The sequence below is a fragment of the Nipponia nippon genome, unplaced genomic scaffold (assembly GCF_047370975.1).
Source record: "Nipponia nippon isolate SJK-2023a ecotype South Korea unplaced genomic scaffold, ASM4737097v1 scaffold_6, whole genome shotgun sequence".
NCBI lineage: Eukaryota > Metazoa > Chordata > Aves > Pelecaniformes > Threskiornithidae > Nipponia > Nipponia nippon.
Genome location: NW_028262380.1, coordinates 74697579 through 74707484, shown reverse-complemented (window position 1 = coordinate 74707484; position 9906 = coordinate 74697579). Strand labels below are relative to the sequence as shown.

Below are 9906 nucleotides of genomic sequence, written 5' to 3'. Positions count from 1 at the left end.
GCGCGCTATCTCCAAGCTCGCCCGCGAGAGCCACGGGCGCCTTCTGCGTGACGCGATTGCGTCAGACGCAGCCTCGACCTGGGGCGGGGCGGGGCTGGGGGGGTAACGGCGCGATTTTTCAAAATGGAGGCGCCGGGGGAGGGGAGCGGCCGCCGGGCCCGGGAGCGAGCGGGCCTGGGCCGAGGCGGGCGGCGGAGGGCGCCGTGATGGGGAGCCGCGGCCGACGTCCTGAGGAGAGCCCGTAGCGGGACCCGGGGAGAGCGGCCGGCGCCATGGCGACCTGCATCGGCGAGAAAATAGAGGTGCGGAACCCAGCCCCCTCCCGCTGGCCGGGGCCGCCCCGCCATTTGCCGGGGGCGCAGGGTCGGTGGCGGGGAGAGGCCAGGCGGGGGCTCGTCCCTCTCCCGGGCGGCTTGTTTGTGGGAGGCGGCCGGCGGGGCGCCGAGGGCGGCTCCTCCTAGGCCGGCCCGCGCCTTCGCCCCCTTCCCCCAGGAACGCGGCCCGGCGGGCTGTGGCGGGGCGGGCCCCACGGGCGCCTCCCCGCCCGGGCCGCTGGTGGGGCCCGCCCCCGGGCCGGGCCGTGAAGGCACGGCGGGCCCCGGCCCGGGCGATGACGGGGGAGCTGAGCCCCGCGGTGGTTTATGGAGCCGGGCCGTGGAAAGCCCCAGGCGCTCTGTATTTGCGGGGCGGGCGGCGGTCGCTCCCCAGCCGCTGCCATAGCAGCGGGAGCCGGGGGCGGGCGTCCCTCGTCCCCCGCGTCAGCGGCGGGAGAGACGGCGGGAAGGTGGCCGCGCCGCCTCGCTCCGGGCAGCGCCGGTGCCAGTGCAAGCCGGCCGCCGGGCGGGGAGGACGATGGCGCGGGAGGTGCTGCGCGGCCCCGCCGGGGACCGCCGCCGCGCCCCGGAGAGCTGCGTCCAGGTACCGCCCGGCGGTGCCTGAGGGTTTGCCCCGGTACCGGGGCTGTGGGGTCCCCCATCTCTTGGGTGGGGGGACACACCTCTGTGTCGGGAGAGAGGCTTCAAAGGCTGGTCTGGGGCTGATGGCAGCGATTTGTTCATGTTGCAGGATTTCAAGGTGGGGAACCTCCTGGGGAAGGGCTCCTTCGCAGGGGTCTACAGAGCAGTATCCCTGAAAACCGGTCTGGAAGTGGCTATCAAAATGGTAAGGCAGCCAGCCAGCCAAGGAAGTCTCCGTCCTGCAAGAGACGGAACGAGGGCAAGTTGCAACAGGCTGGGGTTATGCGGTTGGGCATTCACGCCTGGATTGCTTGTTTGTGTGTAACGGATATTTAGATTAGGATTCAACCCTGAAAGATGCAATATGACCAAATAGACTGTAATGATAATTAATGGAAATGCTTACAGTGCTATTAAAAGAACTTAAGCTCAAATATTCAACCTTGGGTAGACGATCAGCCCTATAATGCTAATTCAGAAATTTGTGACCACAAAAACTTCATTTAGAATCCATGTGGCCGGAGAGGTCCTGGAAAAAACGCCTTGAAAAATTTCCCTCACTGCCAGGACGAACTTTGTGAAGGAAACTCGCATATCGCAGGTGTTTTGCCAGATTTGTTTATCTGTAATACTTTTATTTAGCCACCTTTTTAGTATTAACTATATTTAGCATATCTACCTGGCAAAATCAGAATTAGGTTTCTCTGCTTAAGTATTTCAGAAAATTTTCCAATTGGTGTTAGTATTGAAAATGTAAAACTTGTCTACTTTCAGACAGTTGTGTGTTCCTCCGCTTACCGATGATACTTGTTCATTAGAAGTGTATAGTAGGTTAAACTATGTGAAAATGTGCTTATATTTAGAAGCTTTCAGGCAAACATGCATTGAACATCTAAAATGTCAAGTGAACTTGACGCTAACCTATATGTAATCAGTGTTGCAGTGCTTGAAAAATACTCTGTGATCCATTTACAGATAGATAAAAAAGCCATGCACAAGGTTGGAATGGTACAGAGGGTTCAAAATGAGGTGAAAATACATTGTCAGCTAAAGCATCCATCTATACTTGAGGTAAGAATCATGTTTTTGTAGAGAGGACTGTATATGTGATTTGCTGTATAGTCTACAAAGTGTATTTTAATATTTTCATTGTTTTATGTTCTAGCTTTTTAACTATTTTGAAGATAGCAACTACGTATACTTGATACTGGAGATGTGTCACAATGGTGAAATGAGCAGATACATAAAGAACAGAAAGAAACCCTTTTCAGAAGAAGAAGGTGAGATTTTTTTTTTTCTGTGTCGCTCTCTTTGCATTAATGTTTTGGCTTATTCAATAAATATGTAATTCTAGTGAAAGGATATTTAAAACTGCCATCACTCTGAACCAGTTTGCATAGCTTAAAATCTTGTGATAAGTGATATCTAAAGATTAATTACTATTACACATGTTCACTTGAATTTCTGTATACTTTTGTTTCTGTTTATGCCATTTTACAGTAGCTTGGGCTATTTGGGTTTAAAAAAAAAAAACCACAGTGAACTTGGAAGGTAGAGGTATATAGACGGTAGAGCTTACCTTTGTACATAAAATTATGTTGAAGTATAGGTCAAGACTGGGAGGTTCCACAGAGGAAAAGTGGCAACTTCACATCCACAGATTTGCTTTCTTTGTGTTGCACCTCTTCACCTAAGAAAAAAAGTTGTTATTTTCACAGCTATGACTTCAGTTATATGACTAAAACATCTGGTTTTGTGTTTTGACAGCCCGACACTTCTTGCATCAAATTATCACGGGTATGCTGTATCTTCATTCTCATGGAATACTGCACCGGGACCTCACCCTTTCTAATATCTTACTCACCAATAATATGAATGTCAAGATTGCTGATTTTGGACTAGCAACTCAGCTGAAAATGCCCCATGAAAAGCATTACACCATGTGTGGAACTCCAAATTACATTTCCCCAGAGATAGCCACAAGGAGTCCGCATGGACTTGAATCTGATGTGTGGTCTCTGGGCTGTATGTTTTACACTCTTCTTATTGGAAAGCCACCTTTTGACACTGACACAGTCAAGAACACGCTGAATAAAGTAGTGTTAGCAGATTATGAAATGCCAGCCTTTTTATCAAGAGAGGCGCAAGACCTTATACACAGGTTACTTCGCAAAAATCCAGCAGATCGTTTGAGTCTTTCCTCAGTGTTGGATCATCCTTTTATGTCCAGGTGTAGCTCTGCACGGAGTAAAGATTTGGGAACTTCAGAAGATTCTATGGACAGTGGAAATGCTACCATCTCTACAACCTTCACAGGCTCTTCCAGCATCAGTACCAGTGGTTGCTTGAAGGAAAAGAAGAAGCTGTTAGTTGGACAGCCGCTCCCAAATAAAATGACTTTTTTTCCTAAAACCAAGAATTCCAGTAATACTTCATCCGTAGATGGAAGCGGTTCTTTTCATCAGTGGGGAATTCAGGGAAAAGAAATTGGCATAACTGGCAGGGGAAGAACCATGCAACTTGCTGAAGAGAGACCACATTCACGCTACCTCCGAAGAGCCCACTCTTCAGATAGGTCTGGCACATCCCATAGCCAGACTCAAGGCATATCGAATATTGTTGAGAGATGCCACTCTATGGAACTGCTTTCTAAACCTAAAGTAGGAGCAAGGGAAAATACAGAATGCTTTTCACCTGCAAACAGCTATACTGATATAGGAGAAATATTTAAGGAGAAGACTTCTGGTAGTTCTGGTTCTTTTGAAGGGCAGATATCTCCACCTGTAAAAGATCAACCACAGTAAGAATCGGTTTTTATTAAGATGACATTTAGAGCTGCCTTGTATGTTAAATGCATGATTTTTCCTGTAACTAAGCTGTAGTAAGTGCCCAAAGTCTCTATGCTTGTAACTTGAATACCAAATAGGAGAGGGTGATAGTTGACGCTGTTGCTATGTAGAGGTTTACCTCCCCACCATCCCTATCTTAAAGTTCATAGATGCAGCGCATCAGCTAGCTGGATCGTAGCTTTTATTTATCCTGGTAATAATAATATAGGAAATGGTAATAATAAAGGAAGAAAACCAAATTAAGTACAAGATTGGAAAGGAAAGGAAAATAACACTGAAAAATAACTATCTGAAACTTAGTTCTGTCCTTAGTTGTAGTTTCTGGGTGAAAATCCTGGCTTCTTTCCACACATTGATGGACTTCCCCAGTTGATACAGACCAACTCCAGTGTCAAATCTACAAGTGATGCTAGGATGTTTTCTGTGGTGTTGGAGGCCTCATCTTTGCCTTCTGTGCACTGCTATGCAACAAGAGCCCTTCTTTACGATAAACTTAATCTGTCTATGCTCAGAAGTTTGCTTTGTTTTTTCCATCAGCGGCATATCAAAGACTGCTTTCCTATTTTAATATAAGGACTATTGCATATCTTGGTTCTTGCATTTCTCTCCACATCGAGTGGCAACTTTGTGTGATGGTTTTATATGTTTTTCTTTCTGCAAGTAAGTTCAGGGAAAATGCAAGCGAGCGCTTTGCCCCATAGAAAAAGTCAAGGGAGTAAGAGATTTTTCTGGACTAGTCAGAAGTGTTTGACATAAGCCTCTGTTCAGCAAGTTCAATGGGCATGTGCATTCTTTCTAGTTTGAGAAATGTCTGATGAATAAAAAAAATTATTTATATGACTGTTAACATAGTGCTTACTTGTATTTCCCATGACTTCATGAAGACATGCTATATGTAAATGTGACAGAATATTAATATGAGCGTGGGGATTAACTGAATGATTACTACTTTTTTTTAAATGGTTGATTATAGGAGAGCCTCTTACATCTATAGTTGGCCTGCATAGCAATCTTCAATGCAAGGTTCTAAGACCTAAATTAGATGCTAATATTCTGTGTGTGGCAGTTGTGATAACCGAGTCCTTGCCAATGCTAAAGCAGTGATTGTTGCCAGAAGTATGTACAGGCTATGGAGACAGAAAACCTCACAGGAGCTTAGTGTGAATTTTCAACAGATCAGTGATTCTGCAGTAACTCTTTTTGTGTGTATTCTTTATTCTTCAACATGTGGGCTATAGCTTGAGTTCACCTGTGACTACATATATGTCATTGTCTAAAAAGTTGGTAAAAATATTTATAATCTTTGGGATTTACTCTATTTTATATAAACTCTTATTTTAGGTGATAAGGTTGCTTACATGTTTCAGCTGCGTATTTGTTATGCTGAATGAGATCCACTGGGGTCATGGGCATCACCCTTGTGTCTTCTCTGAGGTTGTTTCCAATACTGTGAACTAAGAACTAGATGTCAGAACAGCCACTGCTGGCAGTGTTATCGGTGGCTGGTTTTGTTCATAGATGTCAGTTCCGAGAGTCTATTAGTGAGTGCTAACAGGCGTAAATTTGTGCTGAAAATTAATAATAACTTTTCTTTCAATTTGGAAACAGTATTTTATTTTTTATGCTTTAGCCAATGAACATTCCTCATGAAAAAAGCAGCACGTTCTATGCTGTCTAGAGCTGCAAAATGCCACCTGGATTTCTGAAATGTTCTGAAAGCGTTGTGGCTTCTGCAGCTGTAACATTATAACTTTTGTTGTGCAAGTATCTTTGATGTAATCTCGATTATATGTGTAACTTTTATTTTGCAGCTCAAACTATCTCTGCCCAATGAAGGCCCAGGTTGGTTTGTTAGAGCAGAAGTCCCAGGCTGAAACAATGCAGCAGTGGCTTGGAAGCATGCAACCAAATGGTGTGTTACTCATCAGTTGTACATTTTTGCACTCAAGTTGGAGTAGTGACTTTTAACTGCTTCTGTGGTGTTTCTATATTTTCTGTCTTTAAACTTGTGACAGAAGGGATATCTGTAAGTGTAATACTGGAGTATAATGCTGGCATCCTAAATATCAGCGATTGGATGTTAACAGAGGCTACTGCAGATGGACTTTTTTTCTCAATGGAAAGCATGGGAGACCCTAAACTGACTTCTCACTGCAAAAAATTGACACAGATATTGAAAGAGGCAAAATCATTTCCAGCATCACTAAGCTGTAGAATCATTCCTCAGCCAGAAATACCCCACTGAAAATATTGTTTTGTTCTCTCTTTTGGACTGAACTGTAACATTTTAGTTTCCTGAGGTAGGAATTAATTTCAGAAGGTTTTGTAGTCAGTGTTCCTCTTGAGCTGTTGGGTTGGGATCATGAACTGTATGTAACTGCCTTCATAAGAGTGATGAAGTTGGACATTGAATTTGAATACTTAGCTTCCTAAAATGAGGTCGTTCTGTTCTTTTAGTATTTTGGCAAAAAAAAAAAAAAAAGGGAAAAAGAGAGGAAAACACAATTCTAGAACCTGCCATAATTATTCAGTTGTGACCTGAAACATGTGTAAGCATAAATATGTGACAAAAAATTGGCAGGTGACTCAAAAGCCCTGTTAATTTAGTTGGGCAAATACGCCTTAAGAGAAAATGGGACCTCAGTGAATGAGAAAGATAATGAGGCTGCAGAAGGAGGGGTGGAGGAAAGGACAAAAGACACAGAAGGGAAGGAGGTGTTTTGTCATGCATCATGTTACATCATTTACAAATAATGTAATTTAATCATAAAACTAAATCACAAATCCATTCTGGCCTTTTTTGTTTTGATATTACTGGGCTCCTTCCCTTCCTGCCTACAGGAAATTGGAAGCATATGACATATGGTCTGCATAATCCCATGTAAGGTTTGGTGCCTTCTCAACTGTTCTGCAATATGGCAGGAGGAGGGTAGTACTTGATCAACTTTTGCCTCACCCAAACAAGGGCTTAAATATCAAAACTAGGGAAGCAGTTATAGGAAGTTTAAGTATAAAGATAGGTTTTTGTCTTTTAACAAGCGACTGGAAATAAAACAAGGGTTTTGGAGCGTGCATTTAACATCTTGAGTACTAAAACCTCTAGTTAACTTAAATGAATGGCAAATAAAGTTTCAACAGATTAAACTAATTCTTGTAAACTAATTCTTGTTTAAGTATCTATTTGAAATCTTAGTATGTTGTTTATAGATGGTTTTGCAAAATGACTTGATGTATGTTAAGATCAAAAGCCATCATAACTGAAATCTAGTAACAGTGTATTTTAAGTAATACTGGAATTTTTTTAACACTGGTATTGACTGATTGGTACTGAAGTCATAGCCTAATGATTTGGACCGAGATGAAAGATATCCACTTAAATAAGCTGAAAAAAAAAATTACTGTTGTTTCAGTTTGTTATAAGCATGATTCATAATGTGTAAGACAAGCTAAAAGTATCTAAAGTTAATAAAATTCCTACAAAGTAACAAATAGTCTCCACTTAAATAAGCCTTCTAAGATGATATTTTGAAAAGGTTTTAAAAACATTAGCAATTTTTTCTTTGTACTGTGACTTTTTGAATCTACAATGTACCTTTATGATGCTTTCAGTTCCGCTGAGACCACCTGCAGACCTAACTGGCAACAGTAATGCACACGGAGGTTTTCAGTATCATCTGGATGTGCAGCAAGATGCATCAAGAAATGCATGGCACACCTTGAAAGATATAAGGAATCAGGATGCATCTGTGGACTGTCCGCATTCTTTAAACCAGAGAAACCCAAAGAAATACATCCCTGGAGTTCTCTGCAAATCTGAAAAAATTCAACTATCTTCTTCTACGTGTGGCCTTTGGTCAACTTCAGAACAAAACCAAACGTGGGGCAAAGAACCACCAGCACATCAGAAACCTACACTGCGAAGTATAGTATCACCTCTCAACGCTCACAGGCTAAAACCGATCAGGCAAAAAACAAAAAATGCAGTGGTATGTATCAGTTCTTAAAATGGAAACAACTGAAGTATTGAATATAGTGTGACTATGTCTTAAAAATCATTTGGTAAACTAGAATCATCTGGTTTTATAAAACTTAATCTATAATAACTATTTAATTTCAGGTTATACTAGTAGGATGCATCTTGGTTTTTGTATATGGAATACTGTAACCTTGTGATTGCTTCTTGCAAATAGTGACATTGCATTGCTTTTAGCTTACAAGCAAAGGAACTGTAGGTAGACATAACAAATATTAAATGTATATATACTTTCTACTGTTCTAAAACGCTGTACTGCTTAGCTGTACAAGTTGCATTTAAGCTTTCAACATTAAGATTTTTAACTATGTCAAACACTTCTACAGATGAGATAAATAACTGGATTAGAAATGAAAATAGTCTTGCTCTCAAATAAAAACTTGAATCTTTTTTCTGTAGCGCTGCTGTTTCCCCGTCTTGTGGGTGGGAAAGCAAAACAAATTCCGTTAATCTTTACTGATCACATAAATTTTCTGGTTGGTTTGTTCCTGGTATCACCCTTTTGCCTTTTGTTCTGTTTCTTAGTCTTGCTCATCCTGTCACGTTTCCCCCCACCCCCCAATTTGTTTTTTAAAAAAAATAACATAATAGAGCTGGCCTGTCTTTGTTTGGTTTGTCACTTAAGAAGCCACACCCTCACTGACCAGGCTTATAACCTTCAGTCATGTTGAAGAAGTGTTCTGTTTTAATACTGCTAATAGCAAAAGTTACTGTAAGAAGCACTTAAAAGTTTGCTGCGCATTTGTGGAAGAAGAAAACCCTTTTTTAAAGCATTTGTGGAAAGAAGCGCTATCTTATTTTGCCAGAAAGTAAAGGTCTTTTTGTTTAACTTGTATATTCAATATATTTTAGGTGAGCATTCTAGATACTGGGGAAGTGTGTATGGAGTTTCTAAAAGAACACCACTCACAAGAACTTGTGAAAGAAGTTCTCAGAATATCTTGTGATGGAAATGTGGTGAGTATGTCTTCAATTTCTTCACTGTTGTATAAAAGCCTTAGAGTATTCTGTTCTTTCAGAGTTTTTTTTAATTTTCATTTAAGTGATTATTTGTTTGGAAATGCAATGCTTCCATATGCACAGTTGTAAAAGTCTTTTTTTTTTTCCCCCCGCATAGTACAGCCATACAAATACAGGTAGCAAGCAATTATTTCAGAGCAAAATTGGACTTAACTTTTGGAATTGTTAAAAAAACTGCTGCTGTTAAATAATTACTTAGAGGAATAGAGCATTCATGGTGAATCATGGTAATTAATTAAACTGTGACTTATTTCCATACCTGTTAAAAGTAGGGAGTGCTGTTGTAAGTTGCAACTGCAAACGCTTCTTTTTTTTTTTTTTCTTGTTATAGATTGCAGTTTATCATCCAAATGAAGGAAGAGGTTTCCTTCTTGATGACAGACCTCCTGCTCCTCCTGAAGACATCTGTATGTATAATTTTGACAACTTGCCAGGTAACCTGAAATTTATTTTAAACTTATGACGATTAATGTGATTTTTGGTGAATCTCGTTTGAGACTTTTTAGCTTTTAGCCATTTCTTTTCAGATAACTGTGAAGATAAAACGCCTTTCAGAATCAGATTCAAACTACAGTTTAACTGGAAACTGTATTTTGAAACTTTACAAGAAAGTGTAAACCCACAGGTTTTAAGTTATTTTGTATGGAAGTTATAAGGAGCCACTTCTTTACAACGTAGTGTACGAAAATTGAAGCTTTCGTATTCTTCTCCTCATTCATATTGGAAACTGTTTAAATATGATGGAAGATGTATTATCAAGTCAATTTTAAAACAGAAACTTTACTTTGTGCTTCCTAATACTCAAACTTGGGGGAGAGGGGAAAAATATATACTTGAAAGCATTGACAGAGTAACGTAGACAGCTGAAGAACAAATATAAGCTAACTATAAGGTCTTAAGAGACAAGCAGACTTCTCTGCTAATTAGAGATCAAAGACAGTTTTTACCTAAAGCCAGGACGCCAGCTGGACTGTGATATCTAGTTAAATGGTATATGCAGCTCTTTACTATGTTGTTTTAGGTTCTCAACTATATTAACTGAAGCTAT

General features: G+C 41.1%; 1 protein-coding gene across 2 annotated transcripts in view; it reads left to right on the top strand.

The window, feature by feature from the left end:
* The first annotated feature begins 130 nt into the window (after nt 1-130).
* Nucleotides 131-9906, top strand: part of PLK4 (polo like kinase 4) — an 18010-nt gene continuing 8234 nt past the window's right edge. The window contains exons 1-9 of one of the 2 annotated variants that reach the window (XM_087737998.1): nt 131-302; nt 1066-1161; nt 1932-2027; nt 2122-2236; nt 2724-3756; nt 5617-5717; nt 7415-7791; nt 8691-8795; nt 9190-9292. In XM_087737998.1, the coding sequence (XP_087594124.1) occupies nt 273-302; nt 1066-1161; nt 1932-2027; nt 2122-2236; nt 2724-3756; nt 5617-5717; nt 7415-7791; nt 8691-8795; nt 9190-9292 (2056 nt within the window). In that variant the 5' untranslated portion in view covers nt 131-272. Of the gene's footprint in view, nt 303-648; nt 919-1065; nt 1162-1931; nt 2028-2121; nt 2237-2723; nt 3757-5616; nt 5718-7414; nt 7792-8690; nt 8796-9189; nt 9293-9906 lie in introns of those variants that run through there. The other variant, XM_009468779.2, reaches the window with a different exon arrangement.